The 23,441-nt window shown below is 42.0% G+C and overlaps 1 protein-coding gene across 1 annotated transcript in view; it reads right to left on the bottom strand.

Annotated features, from left to right (window-relative positions):
• The window catches only part of AATF (apoptosis antagonizing transcription factor), a 119,054-nt gene that overhangs the window by 72,790 nt on the left and 22,823 nt on the right, over positions 1-23,441 (bottom strand). The window contains exons 5-7 of the mRNA XM_056127228.1: positions 4,779-4,893; positions 1,738-1,936; positions 854-1,018 (exon numbers count right to left, since the gene is read on the bottom strand). Coding sequence (XP_055983203.1) covers positions 854-1,018; positions 1,738-1,936; positions 4,779-4,893 — 479 coding nt within the window. The remainder of the gene's footprint in view (positions 1-853; positions 1,019-1,737; positions 1,937-4,778; positions 4,894-23,441) is intronic.

Raw genomic sequence — 23,441 nt, forward strand, 5'->3', positions numbered from 1 at the left:
AGAAGTGCTTGGGACTGGGCAGTGCCAGGCAGTGCCCAGTTCCACCTGGGCCTCTCTCAAGTAAAGCTCTCTGACCCCTGTCTATACTCTTTCAATAAAGAAAATAGTTCCCTTTGTTTATCTATTTTGGTTGTGGTGCAATCTCAGAGTGCAGCGCTGGAACTAAACCCAGACTGCAAGGCAAATATCCTAATCCCTGTACTATCTCTCCAGCCCACCACTTTTAAAGAACCTTTTCCTCCCACATACTCTAAGCTTCTTAACAATCTAGTAACATGGTGCATTTTTTGGTGGGAAATGGGGGCATACCCAGTGCTAGGGGCTACTCCCCACTCGGTGCTTAGGGGAAATAGCAGTGCTGGGTTCAAACTCAAGGCTCCCATAAGCAAAGCATGTGCTCAAGCCCTCTGAGCTATCTCTCAGGCCCTAATGTACTGTTTTCTTTCACTTAATGCTTTGCCGTTTTCTCTAATGGCACCATGGATTAAACCTGGGGTCTCACATCTGCAAGGCAGGCCACTCTACCACTAAGCCACACCCCCAGATCTTTCACTAACTTCTTATACCAAACGGAGTATCTACAAGCAGGTAATCATATATTTTTTGGAGCGGGGGAGGACTTTCCTTGGAGGGGGAAGTGCTCAGGGGCTATTCCTGGCTCTGTGCTCAGGAATGATCCCCAAGGGATACTCAGGAGACCATATATGGTGCTTGGAATTCAAATGGGGTCAGAGGAATAAAAGGCAAGCACCTAACCCCACCCCTGCATTATCTCTCTGGCCATGGGAATCAAATTTTTAAGTCAACGAGCTTCAGGAAAATGCTTTCCATAACCACATCACTGAGTTCTTACCGGCTGTCCTGGCACATTCTCTGGCACAGGCGGTGCTACTGGATCAGGTTTGCCAAGAACTCGGTAGATAGAGCGCTTGGTCTGTGTCCTTCGCAGTAATCTTTCTTTGTCCATCAAAATATGATCAATCTGAGTCAAGATTGAGCGTTCAAAAGCACCAAAACCCTGCAACAATATTAACCAACGTCAGATAATATAGAAAGTCTGTACTAAAGGCAGCTACAAGGATTTTTCTATCTGTGTCAGCAGATAAACAATGCTCCTTCCAAGAGAGACTTTTTGTTAAAAGACTGGGTTTGTGAGTGGCTATAGCTGTTCTCTGGGAGAATAAATAAATAAAAAAGAGTTTTAAGCAGGTTACATCACTTTCCTAAACCCATAAAGTAATTTCTGCTCCTTATATTAAAAACTGCTTTATAATCCATTTTTTCAAAGAATTTCTAATATTAAAACACAAGGCCAAAATTTCTACAATTGTGTAATCAAGTTAAAGTTGATATAAACTTGGATAGCACAGCAGGTAGGGCATTTGCCTTGCACATGGTCGACCCGGGTTTGATTCCCAGCATCCCAGATGGTCCCCAAGCACGCCAGGAGTAATTCCTGAGTGCAGAACCAGGAGTAACCCCTGAGCATCGCCGGGTGTGACCCAAAAAGCAAAATAATAATAATAATAACAATGATAATAATAATAATAAATTTTAAAAATTAAGTTGGTATAAACCACAGTGGTAGTTCAGTAAATTTTTCTGCCAATTTTTCTGGTGAGCATATAGCATGACATCATCCATGCAAATGAGCTATAATTCTGCTACTAGATGCTATAAAATTGCTTCTGGTTGCCACAACCAGTCTTACATAAGTATGTCCATGCACACACTTGCCTTCCCCAATTTTCCAGAAGCCAGCTTAGTTTTGTCGTGCCACTTCTGAAGTGTACGGTTTCTATAGACTGCAAAGTCAGCAAAACGCTTTGCCATAAAGCTGGGATAATCTTCCATCTCCAGCTTCCTCTTTGCTGGGAACCTTCTCTGCTTCTTCTTCTCTTCTACTTGTTCATCTTCACTGGAAATCTCCTCCTCACTAGAAAACCAATATGAACATTAAGTCCAGAGAAAATAAAAACTCCTTAAATAAAAAGTCAAGCTCTTATGAAATCTATTCTGGCTACATTTTATGTAACATCGTAGATGTGAGAACAGTTGTGTGTGTGTATGTGTGTGTGCGCGTGCGCATTCGCGCATGTGTTTGCGTGTGTGTGTACTGCAACTGCTTAAAAAGCATGCTCATAAGGTTAAACAAAGGGGGCATGGTGCTGCCAGCTGGTCAATCTGTACCTATGAGGCGAGTGCATCAGCAGCCTGATGGCGCCTTCCGACTTCCAGATACCCCAAAATTGCTGCTGTGCCTTTGGCCAGACCCCAAAAACTTGGGGCAAAGTTTACCAAGAAAGTAAATGGCCAAAAGTTAGGTATGTGGGAGACACACCCACAAACCACCTCCAGCTCAGTTATATACTTGGAGGCATGGCCTCTCTGGTTCCTGATCAAACTGCTTAACGGCCATGATCCCTGAGATTCAGAAACAAATCTCAAAACCCAACGGCTTTGGGCAGAAATGCGTCCAGTCCCTGCAGTAGGTTACTGGCGCTGGACCACCCCAGGTGGGAACAGGTTTCATGCCTTGGCCTGTTCCCCCTGGCGGCCTGCTGGCCGCCATCCTCTAGAGGCCACTGGACAGTCAGGTTTGTGCCTACAGTGACAAGACATTTGGAGCCTCATGGGATGGTGGTGGAGCCAGCCTTTTCCTCCCCGTCCCAACAAGACCTCGAGTCACCGCCCACGAACGGCCTCTCCGGCTCCTGATCAAGCTGCTTAATGGCCATGATCCCAGAGACTCAGAAACAAATCTTGAAACTCAGCGGCTTTTGGCAGAAATGCATCTGGATCACGCAGTAGGTTACTGTTGCCAGGCCACCCCAAGGGGGAAAGGATGCAGTCCCTCCGCCTGATCCCCCTTGGCGGCTTGGTGGCTGCCATCCGCCAGTGGACAGTCAGGTTTGGGCCCACAGTGACGAGACACACAGGATGGGGGTGGAGCCGGCCCTTTCCTCCCCATCCCAACAAGACCCCGAGTCACCACCCAAAAACGGCCTTTCTGGCTCCTGATCAAGCTGCTTAATGGCTATGATCCAAGAGACTCAGGAACAAATCTCAGAACCCAGAAGGTTTTGGCAGAAATCCCTCCAGACTTAGTTGTTAAGATTTTGGAATTTCAAAATCGCATAGCCACTACTGCAGCCACACAACATCATTGCTGGTTATTCATAACCAGCAATAGAAAACAAATTGTCTACTGTTGCCTTTTCAGCAGATCTGAGAGTTGGGGTAAAATCCCAAATAATAATGGTGGGTCTGGAGTCAAAATATTGAATGTAATCAAAGCAGAGGGAGAGGAATGTGGAAATCATCTGCCCCATATGTAGGGGGAGGGTGTGGGATTGGGGAATACTGGAGTTTTGGGGGGTGGAGAATGGGTACTTGTGAAGGTACAGGTGTTTCATTGTATGACCAAGACTTAAACCCGAAAGCTTTGTAACTGCTCTCACGGTGATTCAATAAATAAAATTATAAAAAATGAAAAAAAAATAAGGTTAAACAAAAGCTCATGTAACTTTTAAAATAAATATACAAATCATAGTTTTGAAATATTTTTTGAAAGGTAAGAAAACTATAAAAACAAACAAGATTGTAAAAACATTTTATTACGAATGCATTTAGAACCTGGCCTATACTGTTATAAAAGGTCTTTAAAAATTAAAGACATAACCGTATTTGTATGACCTTAGTCTCTGAATCAGTAAGAGGAATAAGTCTCCTCACAACCAATTGTTCAGAAAAACTGAGTAGTATTAAAACCAAATGAAGAGAATCTGGATGTAAAAAAACTCAAAGGAGAAGATAACAGAAGCACTAAACCACAACAAACAAAGGAGATCCCTTCCAACAATACACTCATCTGCATGCATGGGACTACTGGGTCCAGTACATAGTAGGTGTTCAATAAATGTGAGTTCCTCTTTCTTTTTGGGGGGCGGGGGGTCGAGGGAGAAGATAGACACCTGGTGGCGCTCAGGACTTACATCTGGCTCTGCACTCAGAAATCACTGCTGGCAGTGCTTGGGGGACCATATGGGATGCAGGAATCACCACAGATAGACTCAGGGCAAGGCCAATGCCCTACCCACTATACTACTGCACCAGCCCTGTGGGTTCCTTTTGTCCTTCTAGTGGACTCATTAGAAATGAATGGAACAAAGACTATTCCCAAGGGAGAGCAATGTGCAACAGGCGCAAACAAGAGAAAGAACCTTCACCAAATGAAATGATTTCCAAAAGAATAAGATTCATTCTGCTGTTTTCTAAAAAAAAGAAAAAAGTCCGTGCTTCAAAATTACTGCTTTTGAGTCAGAGATTCCATGGTATGGGCACAAGTACCTCATAAATTTTAAACAATAACATTAAAAATGTGGGATATAAGAACAAGCTGGGATATAAGAACAGGCTTTGCATTCACGAGACCTGCATTAGATTCCTGACACTACCTGGTCCCCTCAACCACATAGTGACACCGCTCCACCACCACCACCACCACCATCACCACCAGCCAGCAGAGATGGTAGTAGCTGGAGTCGGAGTTCAAAACAAAGCGAAACACACAAAACCAAGCCCTCTCCCCTGAGCTGAGCAGACATCTCACAGAGCTAGAGAGACGCTCTGTAAGACATCACCCTGGCTTCCACTTCCATCTCCAACAGCAGCCAGAGATCTCCCAACCTAATCCCTAAACAGACACACATAAATTCTGGGAACAATTCAAATGCAAAGGGAGAAAAGTAACTCCACCATATCTACTCCCTCCTTACCTTTCTGCTTTGGGCTTTGTTCCATCTACTAGATACCTAGTGTCAGGGTACTGGAACAGCAACTCTTCCTGAAGATCAACCAATGATCTCAACAATGCTTTTAATGCCTTGTGACCTGGCAATGAAGCAGAAAAATAACAATTATCTGTTAAGTCTCCAAAGTAAGTGATGTCTGTAACTCACTATCCCCAAGCAGTGCTGGTGGGTTGCAGTGGGGGGCAGGCACGAAATCAAAACTCTCTGAAATAGAGTTCCTGAAATATTAACAGTCCTATTTCATAGGGCTGTTCTGAGCAACAAGACAATGTTTAAGAGGCTTAGCAAACCACCTATGATAAATTGTGAAATCTTAAATTTAGTGAGTTTGACAAACTCCTTCCCTGTCTATCATCATAGCCAGCTGTTGTTTTCATTTCTTGGGTACTTTTCCTCAAGTTACCCACTGACCTGGATTATCCCTCCACCAATCAATTCCCTAATTCTCCACCTTCTCCTAAGGTGCTCCTAATTTAGCCTTAAACATCTCCTGCACCCCCACTCCAAAGGACCCCACCCCTTTACAAACCTGCCTTGGCCTCAGTTTCAGCTGCTACCTGATCCATCTCATCTCTCAAAACTCCCTGAGGGGAGTTCCTGTGCAAGACCCAAGTTAAGGGCTTAATGTTAGATGCACTGAATTGTCAATTAAAAATTTACACACAAGGAGTATGTTCTCAGCTGTCTCTACTCACAGCCAATAGGACGCATTCGTTATGCAGCTACCCAGGGTTAAGTATATGGTCTTTTCCAATAAAAAACGGGTCCTCCGAGAATCGAGGCTCATATTTCTTTTCCAGCATAATCTTCCTAAAGGAGCTAATTAGACACCAATAATCACTTGTGAAGTGTTGATAGCACTCAGACTTGTCTCCGGTAAACAAACATTCCAGTTCTCATTCTCGGCACTTTCAAGGGGATCTGCACGTGGGGACCGCACGTGGAGACCTTCACCCTTATCAGCATGCCCTGTCAGAAGCAGGACTTTTTCTCTGGACCAAATATTTCTCCCTTGTCTTATGTTCTCTTCTCTCCTGCTTCACGCGTTTTCCTGAGATCACCGACACTTGGGTGTCCTTCCTGTGTAGCTTTGACTGCTCAGTCCTGTATGTTCAAGTTGTGCTATGTCCATCCCTGGCTACGCTTTCCTCAGCCCGTTTCCCCTGGCTCTCCTGTCATCTTCTCATACGCGTTTCTCCTTGCATTCAGCAATCCCTACCATCAATCGTCTTTCATTTCCACACTCACTCCAGCCCACACAAACATCAGTTTTAGCGATTTGTTTTTTGGCTGAGTTGTCTCCTCAATATTTCATATCCCTACCTGCTTCCTCAATTGGAGACCGACACATGAGTTTATAGAGATTCTCCATGAAGATCATACTGTAATATTCTATTTTTTAACATGTGCTAAGAGTTAGCCCACTTGAGAGCAATCTTGGTCAAAAGAATCTCAATGTCTCTGTGACTACTTGGCATTCCTGCAAATAACCTTCATGGAAGACTACATAAGCAACCCCCTCTGCAAGTAAGAGAAGAGCTTTCACCCCATCTTTTCTAAGAAATTTTTTACATGTTTGTAACCTGCCATACAGAAATGTAAACTGAAAATCAAAAAGATGCCTCAGACTACTGCCAAGACTCATGAAAAAAAAAAAAGAATCTGGGGATCAGAGTGGTAGCACAGCAGATAGGGTGTTTGCCTTGCATGCAGCCGACGTTCAATCCCCAGCAACCATATGGTCCCCATGCACTGCCAGGAGTCATTCCTGAGTGCAGAGCCAGGAGTAACCCCTGAGTATTGCCAGGTGTGACCCAAAAAGCCAAAAAAAATAAATAAAATAAAATCAAACATGGGAGGTGGCTTACTGGCAGAGTATCTGTACTGTACGTATGAGGCCCTGCAGGGACAAAAATAATAAATTTCTGTTAAATATGGTTCTAAGGATGTTAGAGAGATAGTATAACTGGTACTGTTTTGCAAGCAACCAACCAGGGTTCAATCCCTGGCAAATGCATCTAGGTCCCATCTCTGCCAGAAGTAAGCCCTGAACACAGCTGGTTGTGGCCCAAGATCATTCCCAGAAAAAAAATTTTTTTAAAAAATCACTTGATATCCCGTTACTCATCAATTTGCTCGAGCGGGCACCAGTAACGTCTCCATTCATCCCTGTTGCATGCTAGCGTAGTCCAATGGCATCTGTTCGTTCTAGGAATATAAAGAGCCTCAAACTGATAGTTCAGGGTCTTGACAAACAAGTCTGACCATCTCGTAGGTAGGTGGCCACGCGATCTTTTGACCTCCCGTGGAATCCAGTCGGTAATGGCTCTAGTCCAGTGGTCATCTCTGAATCTCATTACGTGTCCAGCCCATCTGATTTTCGATACCTTGGCAAACGAGACAGCGTCCCTGATTCTTGAGTGTTGACGGAGGTCGGAACTCCGGATTCCTTCTCTCATTTGAGCGAAGCATGATACTCCAGGCATAGCTCTTTCAATTCCTTTTTGAGAGACCCGAATAGCGTTCTCATCCTGTTTTCGTAGGGCCCAGGTCTCTGAGGCATATGTTAATGCAGGAAGAACAGTGGAATCAAAGAGATGTGCTTGGAGCTGGAGGTTCTTCATCCTCTTAGTTATTTCTTCGATGCTCTTGAATGTGTTCCAAGCCACTCTCTTCCTCCTGCGCAACTCAGGTGCCAGGTCATTCGTCATGTTGACTTCTCGACCTAGGTACACATAACTGTTGCATTCGGAGATGGTCGTTTTGTTGAGAGTGAATGGAACGTCAGGAACGAGACTGTTTCTCATGAACATTGTCTTTGTGAGATTCAGCTGTAATCCAACCTTTCCACACTCACGGTCAAAGTCGGTCAGCATTTGTGCCACTTGGCTGATGTTTGGTGTTATTAAGAATGATGTCATCAGCAAAGCAGAGGTGGTGTAGTTGCCTACCATCTATCTTCACTCGCATTCCTTCCCATTCCAGTCGTCGCATGATGTTCTCGAGAGTGGCTCTGAAAAGTTTCGGTGAAATAGTATCATCCTGCCGAACTCCTCTCTTGACATCGATGATCACTTCTTTGTAGAATGGTGATATCCTGGTAGTGAATCCGTAATACAGCTCATGGAGGGTACTGATGTATTGAGTTTGAACGCCCTGATTGGTTTGGGCTTCAATGACCACTTCCGTCTCAACAGAATCAAAGGCCTTCTTTAAATCAATGAACGTTGGACAGAGCGGCATCTTGAACTCCCGAGAAACCTCAATGAGCTTGGTTATCGTGTGGATATGGTCGATGGTGCTGAATCCTTTTCGGAACCCGGCTTGCTCACATGTTTGTCCTTCATCTAGTGTTCTACCAATCCTATTCAGGATGACTCGAGTGAACAGCTTGTAAATGACACACAATAGGCAGATTGGGCGATAGTTGCCAATGTCGTGGATGTTTCCCTTCTTGTACAGTAGTACAGTCCTGCTAGCTTTCAGACAGGTACCGTGTGAAGAGCCGAGCCAGTGTACTGATGGTAGGTTCTTCAGGTGTTCATGTCTGACCTTGTCTGAGCCAGGTGCTCTTTGTTTCTTTACCTATGAGATGGCATGTAGGATTTCAGAAGGGAGAACATTGGGAACGACATATCCATCCTGCGGAATTTGGTATGTGGGCAAGTGGGCGTGGCTATTAAAGAGATCTGAGTAGAAGTCATGAATAAACTTCTCCGTTGCCCTTCTGGAAGATGTGATAGATCCATCAGGACGTCGGAGGGCAGTCATCTTGGTCTTGTAGTTGGTGAAGGACAAGTGGGCGTTACGAATACTATTCCCAGCTTCAGCCGCATCTACCAGCACTGCTGCTCTTCTCTCTTTGAGGTCTTCCTTGATCGCTTCTCTGCACTGCTTTGCAAGCTCGGACATTCACTTGCGGTTGCCCAAGGCATGCACCAAGCCATGTTGGTGAATAAGCTCAAGAGTTTGCAAAGACAGGCTTTTTTTTTTTTTTTAAAAAAGGAGCTAAAAAGTTATTTATTTTCAAGAAGAGTAAACAATGCAGTCTTAGTCTTCTGGCAGATTTGTGAAATGGATTAAGTATAAAGAAGATGAAAGAAGGCAAAAATAAAACAAAAATCAAAGATAAAATTATTTTGTTTTTTGGCTTGTTTGTTTGTTTGGTGCCACACCGAAAGTTTTCAGTGCTTACCCCAGACTCTGTGTTCAGAGGAACACTCCTGGAAGTGCTCAGGTGGTGCTAGAAGAATAACCTAGTTTAAATGTACCCAATGTATAAGTCAGGTAATGCAAAATTATGTGAACACATGGAAAATGAGGAGAGCAAAGTACAAAAATGCTAACTATAAATATCAGGTTACCACAAAAGATCATCTGTGAAGAGAACTGAGAATTACAGATATCCTAAGTTCTGAGTTTCTGTTGTATAGAGAAACTTAAGAATATAAAAAGGCACTAATATTTGGAAGAAAGCCCATGACAATGGAGTCATCTTGTTTCATCTAAATTCCATATAAGTACAGAAAAACTACAGCTTTTACCTCCTTTTCTAGAAATAGCTAAATCTAGATACTGCTGGAAAATAAGAGACAGAGACCATCTTTTCCTAAATGAAACTGTAAATCAATCCCACATTTGTAAAGCAGTTTTCAAATTTTGCAAGGCCAAATCTTGGAAAATATTAGGCTAAGTGAAATGAGACAGCTACAAAAGGATAAAAATTATATGATTATACTTATAGGGGCACCTAAAATAGTCAAATTCATCGATGTAGAAAATAGAATAGTGGCTACCATAGTCAGGGAAAAAGAAGAAATAAGGTTTTATTGGATATGGAGTTCCAGTTAGACTAAATACAAATTCTGGAGAGAAACAGGTGTGATGGTTACATAATGCACTTAACGATACTGAACTATTCACTTAAAAATGGCTAGAATGTTATATTTGGTTGCCATTTTGTTATCATTTTACCAAAAAGCACTTCTCACTAACTCAGTCCATCATTACACAGAAAAAAAAAAAAAAACTATAGTCCTTCAATCTTGAGCTCACCCACAAAAAAACAAAAACATAAAAAAAAATTATGACTCAGCCTTTATCTTTTTCTTTTTTCTCTCTTTTTTTTGGGGGGGGGGCTTTTTGAGTCACACCCAGCGATGCTCAGGGGCTACTCCTGGCTATGCCCTCAGGAATTATTCCTTGTGGTGCAGAGGGGACCATATGGGATGGTGGGATTGAATCCAGGTCGACCACGTGCAAGGCAAACGCCCCACCTGCTATACTATTGCTCGAGCCTGACTCAGTCTTTAAAAGGATAGACATGTTGACAAAAGCTACGACATAACACACACACACACACACACACACACACACACACACAGAGCCCGAATATGGCTGCCAGTGGGTAAAAAAGAAGAAACAGAAGACTTGCTTAATATAGTATTGAGGTCTAGCTTTGCAAGATAAAACAGTTCTGGAAACTGGCTACACAAACTATGAGAACATATTTAGCATTACTGAACTATACACACTTAGGATGGTACATTTTTTATTATAGGGCTTTTTTACCACAATTTTTTAAGAGAGCAAAATAAAAAGAAAGTGTCCATACCTCCTTACTTCTTCCAGAGATCATGTATCATGTGTCCAGATTTGAAACTAAGAAGTCAAGAGCCATGCAAGAAAGGAAGCTGCCAAGCACTGTGTAATGTTTACAGCGACTTACACCTAACCCCCTCTACCCCCCGCCAAGAATGTCATAATTTGACTGGAACATGTAACATAACCAAGAATGTGAAAGCATCCAACGAGAGACCACTACTTTTAAGGGCCACTATACAAGCCTTTCTATTTTGTTCAAGTCAGTTTAAAAAAAATCCATTGCAGATATATTAGACAGCATATCAATCCAACAAGAAAGCAGAGCGCCAATATCAGTAAATCAAAGTGTGCCTTTCTGTTAATACTCTCTCATATGTTCTCATTTTATACACCCCTTTACCCAGTCAGAAAGTAGCCCTGAAGTATTTAAGCTCCATTCAGGGATAGCACCATCATGCATCAAAGTGTCAAGAGACCCACCAGAGATGAAATCTGCAATTCTGTGCTCCTAACCACCACCACCACCACCAAAAAAAAAAAAAAAAAAAAAAAAAAAGTTTATCAAACTAGTCAAACCAGTGGCCAGCACACAAACAACTTCCGGTGAAAGACTGAGAAGACAGGACCCAGTTTTCATTTCTTTGCAACCTTAGGACCACATTTCCTTCTAATGAGATTTTCTGTAAAACTGGAAGAGACAACGGACAGTCCTCTGCCGCCTGTAGTCGATTTCCTCACAGCAGCAGCTGACAAGAAAGAACTCTTCCCTGGAGGCTGAAACCCAACAGTGGCAAAAACAGAACCAAAAAGCCCTCTATCATTTACATAGAGCTGATTTCGATTTGTTCGACTCTATAAATAATAAAGGAAATGGAATCAACAGTATCTAATCCACCTCTCATTTTCCTCCCAATTACTGTCAAGAGTCACAAGTGAAGAAAAGCTGCTGAGATGCCCGTATACTTTCTTCGGTCTCCCTCTTGGCACGTGGCCACAAAACAAATGGAGACTGTCAAGGATATATATGTTTATTTTGTACTACATGGTCCATTTCCAGCAGCCTTTCCCTTCAGGGGAGATCAAGAAGGACATATGCCTCATCATTTTACCAAGATTTAACCTATGTATCTGGGCACTGGAAAGAGTCCCTTGGGTTTTTTTGTTTGTTTGTTTTGGTTTGGAGCCACACTCTGCCATGCTCAGGGCTTACTCCTGAATCTGTGCTCAGAGATTTTCCTGGTGGTGGTGGTGGTGGTGTGTGTGTGTGTGTAAGGGAGGGATGGGGATGTGGGGTGCTGGGGATTAAATACGGGTTAGTTGTGTGCAAGGCAAGCACCCTATCCACTGTTCTATCACTCCATCCCCTGGGAAGAGTACTTTAGTAGAGTCAGGAGTCCCACTCTAATTCAGTGGCCTTCAGCCACTGGTCCACAGACCAGTACTGGCCCACAGGTGTAGAAAGGCTGAAGATCACTGGTATGCTGTCTTGGCTATAAATGCCATCCTTGGCCAGGTATGCAGGACAGGTGCCTATCTACAGGTGTAAGCAGGTTGGATAATGCTTCTCTAATTGATGTTGTCACTAACTAGTCATACTATACCAAGTGGACCAATTTAATTTCTGTGAGACTCGATTTTCTCCACCCATGAAATGTAAATAATCTTTTGCATGCTTATCTCACAGAAATAAGGTGAAAAATATATGTTTTGATCTCTCAAAATATTTTTTCACATTTTTTAAAATTCTGTAGAAACATTATTATCAAAGACATCATCTTTCACTTGGAGAAAAATCTGAAGCTCACTGCTGGTACTGATCCTGCCACCAGGACTGAACTAGAATCCACAGAATCCTACGTTAAGTATTCATTCGCATGCTTCCCATATGCAAGCATTCTCTATATAAAATGTCACCAATCTAAAAGCCATTTTCACCTAACAGCTTTATCCACCCCCCGCTCCGATTCATCTAGGCTGTTCGACATAAACAAAACCTTAGGCAGAAAATAAGTTTGGACATGAGCACACAGTTCATTAATTAGATTATAAACTAACAAGCAAAACTTCAGGCAAGGGGATAGATGGAAGGGGAAGCAGAACAACAAATGTGCAATATAAAAGAAAGCTTATATTTTACCAGTTTTTAAATACCCAGGTTCTTCTTTAAGAAAAAAATATGAAAACACAATTATTGATGTTGAAGTATACGTAAACTCCTGTGTACCTTTTACCTCAGATAAATACGCTGAACTAAAATGCACAGATTACAAGAGCATTTTCCCCCCTCCTTCAAAAGTAACTCTAGAACTAGAGCTCAACTATAGGTCAAAATGACACACAATATATTGGCCCGAGAACAATACTTTCCATTCAAATCCACACAAGCCTGCCACTTGCACTAGTCATCCCCGGCAATTAATCCCCCAAGAAAGACGTTTGATTAAATCTTTTCAAGCAAATCCTTTGCTTTGCTTTTGTTAGTTCACTTCTTGTCAACATCTATTAAAATATGCCTTTAATTCTCCCACAATCTTAAAAAACACCGATTCCACTGTTTTCAACTTTAATCAACTGTATGGCCGGCATTTTTCATTTCATAATAATGTGCTGCTTGGAATTCAAGAGGCAGGCTCAGCATCAATCATCTGGTAAGAATTTTTCCACTGCAATAAATATGCAAATGAGGAGAGCCAGTCAGTCGTATTTCAGGCCCGACTTGCTAGTGTTTTAAAAAAGACACAAATTTATTAATTGCCGGTGGCCAGAGGAATCCTATTACTTTGGGCATTGATTACAAAGCTGTGTGAGTGATTATTGTGCAACTCGCGGGCTACCCAGGCATGAGGAAAAATTATTAAAGCAAGGCAGAGATTATCAACTCAGAATAACAATAAGCCTTAACATTTAGGCCCTAACTTCTTCAACAAAGAATTACGTGAAGCCTCTACTGTATCATAATTCCGAATTCTGTCAGTATTACTGTTTGGGCTTGTTCTATATTCCCCAAGCAGAATGGCATTACCAGTAAGAAACAGGAATACAGGTCACAAATTCCTTAACACCAACGGTATGGATGAGTTGCTATCATTTCCAATGTGGTTCCAATTAGAATGTTTATATGTTTGTGGATGTATACACATATACAGATGTGGGGTGTGTGTGTGTGTGTGTTTCCAGATTAAGAAAAACACATGTACTATTATAAGGACTGTTGTTTTTAACTAGAAGAGTATACAGAGCTCTTTCCCAGAGTGTTGGCTGGTCCTGTGGACCAAAAGTAGAATTCTGTTTAATAGTACACCGGATACAGCTGCTTTTATGCAGAGCATTGGGACTTATATTCTAAAATCATGATGTCTAAGCCAAAAGCAGACTTGGGTTTTCATACCTCAGAGGGTGCCACAGTTGAAGGCCTGCAGTCTATGGAGGGGCTGTGGAGGAAAGGGTTTGATAGGCTAATTCTGAATGCAAAGTGTTTTTTTGTGAGAAACATTCAGCCCAAGATGTACTAAATCAAATAAGAAAGAGGACTCCGTGGACGAAACTTATTTTTTTCTCTTAAGAGAATGATGTGGGAATTGGGGGAGTAAGTGTAAGTTGAAATAAGAGAGCGATGAAACACACGGTAAAATATGTTGGGTGAGCCCCTTACAGAAAGAAACAAAAAGAAAAAATTCCTTAACATTTTCCATTACTGCCACACTAAGTAACATGATAGATAGTGTGCATTTGAGTTCTGTGGAGGGACATCCCACTCAAGCTGTAATTTCTGACCAGGCATGAATTTATAAGGAAGGGAAAAGAACTGCAGAATTTCTTAGGTTTCCCTGAATACGCTCTCAAATACCTTGATGAAGTGTGTCAATAAATCCTTAAAAAGCCCTATAGGACACAGCAATCTAACTGATCAATGGACTTCCTGAAATCCACTTCAGTTACCTACCACTTCACAGTTCCTAGACACCTCCATTCCTCTAGAGCATTTTCCCTAAAAAGGAAAATTTTCCCTCTCATAGAAAGGAGTAAGTGCTCAGAATATAAGGTACTTAAAAACCAAGTATATTTATAAATAATAGTCTAAATTGTCATTTAGAAGTTACCTGGAGAAAGGGAAAACTTTCCTTTTCATCTGATACTTTTGAGCTATCTGAATATTTTATAAACACTTATTACTTTCATAATTTAAATCATTGTTAAGCCTTAAGCTTTGAAGAGGCCAGAGAGTACAGCAGGTAGAGTGCTTGCCCTGAATGCAGCTGACCTGGGTTTGATCCCTGGTACCCAATGTGGTCTCTTAAGCACTGCCAGAAGTGCTCTCTCGGCACAGGGCCAGAAGTCAGAAGTAAGCCCTGAGAAGACTGGGTATGACCCCAAAACTAACAATAGTAATAATAATGCAACTTTGAAATAAGAAAACATTGAAAATAAAATTTAAACCACAATCCAAGTAACCCAGTTTCACATAAAATTATGATCCTTTCATAATTTTTTGTCTGTTTTGGAGCCACACCTGAAGGTGCTCAGGGCTTATTTACCCCTGTCTCTGCTGTGAGGGCTCATTCCTGGCAGGCCTGGAGGGACGATGTAAGATGCCAGAGATCAAACCTGGGTTAGCTGCATGCAAAGCAAGCACCCTACAAACTGTACCACAGCTCCAGCCCCAGTAAAAAAGCCTTTAAATAAAACTTAAGTGGCAGAACTGTCCAAACCTCAAAGTCCATATGGTAGGAACCTGGAAAAACTCCTCTGAAAATGAGGATTCCCTGGCAGAATTTTAATTCCTCTTTCTATAGAATCTGAATCACTGCTACTAAATCAAATAAGAAAGTGGTAATATTATACAGTGAGTCTGAACTCACTGGGATGAAAGCTACCTGTGAGCCGAGTTCTCTTTCTGTCCAACACTCCCATCAGTGCTCAAGGGACCACACGCTGCTAAGGAAGGAACCGAATCAAGTTTAAAACCATTTACTAGATTTAAGAACTTATATTTCAATGCATTTTCATGAAGACTAAGTGATTATCACCAGTTATGCCCAAATTTAGTTCTCACGCTAGAAAACATCAAGTAGAGAAACCAAAGGAAGCCCAAGCCATATTGATGAAATATAAAGACAAGAGAAAGAATTATTTGCTTAATATAAAAAATAAGTGTTAAGAAATACATTAATCGTCTCCAGAATTCAAGTAACCAAATAAATCAGAAGAAATAATTAACCTCTTTGAAGAAAAAAAATTGAGGCCAGAGAGAAAATACAGAGGTCAAGGTTCTTGTCTTGCATGTGCTTGACCCTTATTCGATCCCTACACCACATATGGTCCCCCAAGAGCAGCCATGGAGTGGTCCCTGAGCACAGAACGGGGAGAAGCCTGAGTACTGCAGAAGAAGGAAGGGAGGGACGGGAAGAAAGAAGGAAGGCAGAGAGGAAGGAAGGGAGGGAAGGAAGGAAGGACAATGTGATGGTTTTCTGGAAATGTTTGATGTTGCCACCAAAGTGAGGTAAGGACACTCTCCACAAACAACTGATAAGAGTTAATTACACAATGTATCCAGAAAGCAATCTGGCAAAATGTATCAAAGTTTTACACACTTTCCAACTCTAAAGAGCAAGGGCTACAAATAAATCCTGAGGGGAAAAAATTTAATCCTGACCAAAAAATCAGATAAGAAGGTAAAGATGTAAGTACAAAAACATTATTTTTATCACTGCTTCTAATAAATAAGCAAAACCTGCAAACACCTTAAGTGCTCATTTATAGAGGATTGGTTAAATTACATTTAGTTTAACCAGATAACTCTCTGAGCAGTTGCTGTGAAAGTTAAACCCAAATGGAAGCTGTTTAAAATAAACTATTCAGAAAGTACTCTGGGATAATTTAAGAAATCTGAATTTGGACTGGACATATTAGATGACTATTAAGACATATATTCTGATTAAGGCGGATGACTGTGTAACATAAGAAACATCCACTTTTTAGATTCATTTGCAATAATTTTCAGAGGCAAAATGGCAAAATGATTATAACTTACTTTCTATTTCAGGGAAAAATTTAAAAAGAGTGCAAAATTGCGTGTTTGTTGTTTTGGTTTGGGGTCATACCTGGCGGTGCTCGGGGCTTACTTCTGTCTCTATGCCCAAGGATCACTCCTTATGACACTTGCGGTCATTGTGTGGTGCTGTAGATCAAAACCAGGCCAGTCGCATGCAAAGCAAGCGTCCTGCCCACTATACTTTGTAGCCCCCACAGGTTTTTAAAAACTGTTTTTCATTTTTACAGGCCACAGGTACAGTGCTCAAGGCTTACTCCTGGCTCTGTGCTCTGGGATCATTCCTAGTGGTACTCAGGAAACCACAAGGGTGTTGGGGAATGAACCTGGGTTGACCACGTGCAAGGCAAGCACCCTACCCACTGTACTATCTCTCCAGCAGCCCCCGCCAAATTTTTTTTTAAAGAAAAAAATTAACATAGAAATGAATGAAAAATTCACTAACATGGCTGGGGCTGGAGCGATAGCACAGCGGGTAGGGCACTTGCCTTGCAAACCCGACCTGGGTTCGATTCCCAGCATCCCATATGGTCCCCTGAGCACCGCCAGGAGTTAATTCCTGAGCACAGAGCCAGGAGTAACCCCTGAGCATCGCCGGGCTTGACCCAAAATGCAAAAAAAAAAAAAAAATTTCACTAACATGGAAAGATGTAAGGAAAGCACCTTATCTCCTGTGATCTCACCAGCCCAGACATGGAAAGAAGCAAAGCATGACCTCATAATCTAAAATATGTATCACTGGGGACAATGGTGGTGGGAAATGTACACTGGTGAAGGGATAGGTATTAGAACATCATATGACTGAAACCCAATCATCAGCAACTCTGTAACTGTATTTCTCATAGTGACTCAATTAATTAATTAATTTAATTAGTTTGAACTTGGGAGGGTCAGTGATGAGGCTTATTTCTTGTATTGTATAATACCTAAGTTTTATCCCCAGCATTGCAAAAAAAAGCTTGGCTTTTTTGAAACAAAACTTAAAAAACATTAAGTTTGACAGAAAGTATCTGAAATGATAAAAATCAAATCATTCAAAATGGTACTCTTGGGACCAGAGCAATAATAGTACAGGGAGTAGGGTACCCCATATTGTCTCCCTAGCCCACCAAAAATGATTCCTGAGTAAAGAGTCAGGAGTAAGCCCTGAGCACTGCTGAGTGTGCCCAAAAACAAACAAACAAACAAACAAACAACAATTAAAAAAAATGGTACTCTGATGAGAAGTAATAAGAGTGGGGGAAAGAGAAAGCTCTTACCCATGTTCAATACTGTTTGGAGGTAGGGGGGTGAGCATTAAGAAAATATTTTTATTACTGTAACTGTAGCACTGTCCTCCCATTGTTCATCAATTTGCTCAAGCGGGCACCATTAATATCTCCATTGTGAGACTTGTTACTGTTTTTGGCATATCGAACATGTCACGGATAGCTTGCCAGGCTTTGCCGTGCAGGCGTGATACTCTTGGTAGCTTGCCGGGCTCTCCAAGAGGGGTGGAGGAATCGAACCTGGGTCAGCCCAGGTGCAAGACAAGCGTGCAAGACAAGCGCCCTACACGCTGTGCTATTGCTTCAGCCCATTTTTATTATATCTTTTTGTTTGTAAAACATTATTTTTATGTCTTTTTTAGAGGTAATCAAGGTATATTCAAGAGTACAAAGAAATCTTTGAAGACAGATGTAAATTCTCCTTGTTGATGAAACACCATCAGGAGAAACGTATTAAAATAAAGGCAGAAAAAATTAGAAATGGTCATAACAATGGTTTACAAGATTATCCATCCCAAGAACTGGCTTAAAATTGTTCCTATAGAATTCACGCAAGAGATATCAAGCACCAATAAAAAGCAAGGAGTGAAAGGCTTACCCTCATTGAACACTGAGAAATGTAAATTATAATAAGCAGAAAATATTTACTATCAAGTGATAAAGATAAAACAAAATTATAATACTGGCTTAGTAAGGAAAGCTAACATTTATATTAAAAATGAGACTATAAATTGACATAACTTCTCTGGAGAGCAATTTAGCAATATAGATCAAAAGTCTTTAACTTTTGTATATCCTTAGAAAATATTAATTATTCGTCTAAAAATCTGTTTGTTTGTTTCTTTTGGCTTTTTGGGTCCCATCCGGCGATGCACACAGGGGTTACTCCTGGCTCTGTACTCAGGAATTACCCTGGCAGTGCTCAGGGAACCATATGGGATGCTGGAAATCGAACCTGGGTCAGCCACGTGCAAGGCAAACACCCTACCAGCTGTACTATCACTCTAGCCCCTAAAAATCTGTTTTATGTAACAAAATAACCATGGATATAAGTAAAGATTTAATAACAATGCTGTTTACTGCATTATTTATAAAAATGGAAAACCAGAAGCAATTCAAATGTCCAACAATGAAGAACTGGTTAAACTATTAATATGATAGAAAGTCTATGCTGTCATTAAAAATGATGCTGTAGAACAATATTTAATGACATGGAAAAATATTCATGATCTCTGTTAAGTAGAAAAAAATCAGATTGCAAAACTGAATGCAAAATTTGGTTCCATTTTTGTTTTAACTACACACTACAGGGGGTGGGAGGATTAGAAGAGAGACATGCCACATGCCAAAATATTCAAAGTATTTAACTCCAGCTGCTGGGATTAGGGAAGATTATTTCCTTGCTTTCATTTGGTCATTTTTCTGAATTTTATATAATGAATATGTACTACATTAGCATAGGACAAAAAAAAACCTTTCTCTAGTTCCCTAAAAAGAATCTGCCTATAGGAAAGGAACCAGATCTGCTGGGATCCTTTTAACTCTTACTGAAAACCCAATATACAGGGAAAAAAATCTTAAGGAAAACTAAAGGTAGGGGCTGGAGCAATAATAGCATAGCAAGTAGGGCATTTGCCTTGCATGTGGGCCGACCCGGGTTTGATTCCCAGCATCCCATACAGTCCCCCGAGCACCACCAGGAGTAATTCCTGAGTGCATGAGCCAGGAGTAACCCCTGCGCACTGCCAGGTGTGACCCCCCCCCCAAAAAAAATAACCCCTAAGGAACCCTAAGTCTCAAACCCTAAGTCTTCTGCTTTATAAGAATTTCATATTTGTATCACTCCTGCCTTCATACCTCTAATCTCTCACATTTATTCCATTTCTTGATTCCTTCATACTTTCTTTAAAAAAAAATAGGTAAAAGTTATGTATCACTATGTACAGTGATTAAGAGGCATGGCTGAGAGGATGTGAAGCATAAAAGACATCAACTTCCAAATAAGCTTTGCCTCAGAGGCTGGAGTGATAGCACAGCAGGTAGGGCATTTGTCCTTGCATGCGGCTGACCCGGGTTCAATTCCCAGCCTCCCATATGGTCCCCTGAGCACTGCCAGGAGTAATTCCTGAGTGCAAAGCCAGGAGTAACCCCTGTGCATCGCCGGGTGTGACCCAAAAGGCAAAAAAGAAAAAAAAAAAAATAAGCGTTGCCTCAAACTACCTGTTTGACATTACTTTAACCTCTTGGGGACTTGATTTTCTCATATGCACAACACAGTTATAAGCACATATTTCACAGACTGCTGCAAGAACTAAGTGAGATTTTTGTAAAGAAACAGAGCATGTTCAGAGCACAAGAGTGGGAAACAATTAAGAAATTATTTTTATAGTTTTTAGGACATACTGGCTTTGAGCATTTTACTTGCATAACGAAAATACTAAAATAGGGCCGGAGATAGTATAGTAGGTAGGGCATTTGTCTTGCAAGCCGCCAACTCAGATTTGATCCACAACATCCCAAACACTGCCAGGAGTAATTCCTGAGTGCAAACCCAGAAGTAACTTACCCCTGAGCATTGCTATGTGTGGCCCCCAAACAAACAAAACCAAAATAGAAGTAAAATGACACCAATTCTTGAAATGTCAAATTCCATTTCTTTTCAATCATGTTCTTTTATCTGATGAATCTTGAGAACATCAGATGTGCGTTCTAATTATTAAGCTAGGTATTCCCCTAGCCTTCCTCCCAACCCTCACCACTGCTAATAATTATTTAGCATACATCATGTACCAGATTCAGGATGTCAGGACCTTGAAGACAGTCCAAACCACTTCTCTTCCTATAAATATTTTCCTTCCAAAGTAATAGTATAAATAGCTAGTGAGAACACTTGTCAAAACACAAGCATTTTAGATCCATCCAATTTATCCAAATTTACTAAACTATCCCCCCCAAAAAATAGAAAAACAGCGGTAGGGCATTTGCCTTGCACGCAGCCAACATGGCTGACCCGAGTTCGATTCCCCCACCCCTCTCGGAGAGCCCGGCAAGCTACCGAGAGTATCTCGCCCGCACGGCAGAGCCTGGCAAGCCTGGCAAGCTACCCGTGATATATTCAATATGCCAAACACAGTAACAACAAAGTCTCCAATGGAGACGTTACTGGGCCCACTCAAGCAAATTGATGAACAACAGGAGGACAGTGATGAGACTCATATCAAGCTAAACAATTAATATTATATAAAAGGCTTTATGGCCATACCAGGGACCTGGGATGAGTCGTGGGGGGAAGAAGTCATCAAATTCAGCGGGAAGATCTAGCCAATCCTCCATAGCTCCAAACACTTAAAAACGGTGATTTGGGTGTGTGTGGGGGGGGGGGGGGAGAGGGAGGTGACAGACACTACAGGGGTTAAGGCAAGTTGCCTTGTATATGTGGCCTGATATCACAAGCTCGATCCCCAGCACTTCATCTGGTCCCTGAGCACAGCCATGAGTGGCCCAGAGCCCAGAGCCAGAAGTAAACTGTGAACATAACAAGGTGTGCTCACTGCCCCCACTCCAAGAAATAAAAGGAGTCTTTTTATAACTATCAAACTTGGGGCCAGGGGCTGGAGAGATAGCACAGTGGGTAGGGCGTTTGCCTTGCACGCAGCTGACCCGGGTTCGATTCCCAGCATCCCATATGGTTCCCTGAGCATCGCCAGGAGTGATCCCTGAGTGCAGAGCCAGGAGTGCATCTCTGTGCATCCCTGTGCATCTCCAAGTGTGACCCAAAAAGCAAAAAATAACTTGGGGCCAGAGAGATAGCATAGGGGTAAGACACATGCCGTGCATATACCCCTATCAGATTTAATCCCCAGCCAGCACTGCAGGGTCCCCTGAGCACTGCAGATGTGCTTTACTTCTCCCCCAAACCCTCCAACACACACACACACACACACAATTGAACAAAGTGTAGCTCAAGTATAATAAACTTTTTTTTTTTTTGGCTTTTTGGGTCACACCCGGCGATGCTCAGGGGTTACTCCTGGCTCTGCACTCAGGAATTACCCCTGGCAGTGCTCAGGGGAACATACGGGATGCTGGAAATCGAACCCGGGTCGGCCACGTGCAAGGCAAATGCCCTACCCGCTGTGCTATTGCTCCAGCCCCAGTATAATAAACTTTCAAAGCAGGTCATATTTCAAGTAAAATTCATCAAATATAACAAATTTATTTCAAATATAATTTAAAAGCAGGTCACTGCAAAATTACCTAAGATAGGTTGTAAACGTATTATAAATAAAAGAAAATATACATTAATGATCATTGGAAAGGAGAAACCAGAGAGACAGTGCAACAGGCAGGGAGCTTGCCTTTCATGCAGCTGACCCAGATTCAATCCCCAGCACAACATCTGGTCCCTGGTCCACCAGGAATGAAACCCAAGTGCAGAGCCAGGAGTAAGCCTGAGTGCTGTCAGGTGTGGATCCAAAACAAAATTCTGAGGGGGGATATACAACTGTCTTTAAAATAATTCAGAGATATCATTATAATTAGTTTTTTCCCTTCATGCTGCCCCCATCACCTCCTCTCCCTCTGGTACTCCCATTAAAACTCTGCTCAGAGGGTCAGAGATTGCTCAACTGGCTGAGCACAAACTTTGTATGTGGGAGGTATAGAGTCAGCCCAACACTGCAGAGCCCCTAATGAGTCAGGAATAAGCTCCAAGCACCAACAGAACCAAAAAGCCTTAATGGAAAAATTAATATCAGGCAAGAAAATAGATACATGTTGGAAAAATAAATCCCACATCATTTCCTCTAAAAATTAAATACAGGAGTCTGGAAAAGTGAAAGAACTTTTCTTCTTTACTTTATACACATCTATACTGTTTATGCAAACATTTTTTAGTTTTTTTGTGAAGATGTGAAGATGGAGGGGGGAGGGGTTGGACCACACTCTACAGTGCTCAGGGTCTACTCCTGGCTTTGTGCTCAGGAATCACTCCTGGTGATGTTCAGGGGATTGTAAGTGGTGCCAGGAACCAAACTTAGGTCAGCTGCATGCAAAGGCAACACCTTAATTCCCATACTACCTCTGTAGTCTGTTTCATGAAGATCTCATAAATACCTTATTTTTTCTTTTTGGGTCACACCCGGCGATACACAGGGGTTACTCCTGGCTCTTCACTCAGCAATCACTCCTGGCGGTGCGCAGGGGACCATATGGGATGCTGGGAATCGAACCCGGGTCACCACGTGCAAGGCAAACGCCCTACCCGCTGTACTATCACTCCAGCCCCATAAATACGTTTTATATAAAGATATGTGAAGGGTTTTTTAAAACCTATACATAGTAATAGAAATGTATGTTTTAAAAAATAAGTTCCATAAAATTCCTAGCGAGTTTCATAAATACAAGATGACGCTTCTACTCTTGGAAAATGCCTAGCAGCTTCTGTGTTTCTAAAATCCTAGCAGTCTATTCTCTCCCCAAAGGGAGCATAACATGACACTCACCATAACCATGCCACCGGACTCCACACCAGACTGTTTCACTCAGGGCGCCCCAGAAGGGGGTGGGTGAGAGCCCTCCCCACCCCAAAGGACCCAGCCCTGGCTGCTGAAAGCCTCTAGAACTCAACTGCCGCCATGCTCAACTCTCCACATACTCAGGTTGAGCCTCACCCACAAGTGAACCTATTCCTGGACCACATGGCCG

This window comes from Sorex fumeus, unplaced genomic scaffold (assembly GCF_029834395.1).
Source record: "Sorex fumeus unplaced genomic scaffold, SorFum_2.1 ptg000063l, whole genome shotgun sequence".
Classification (NCBI taxonomy): Eukaryota; Metazoa; Chordata; class Mammalia; order Eulipotyphla; family Soricidae; genus Sorex; species Sorex fumeus.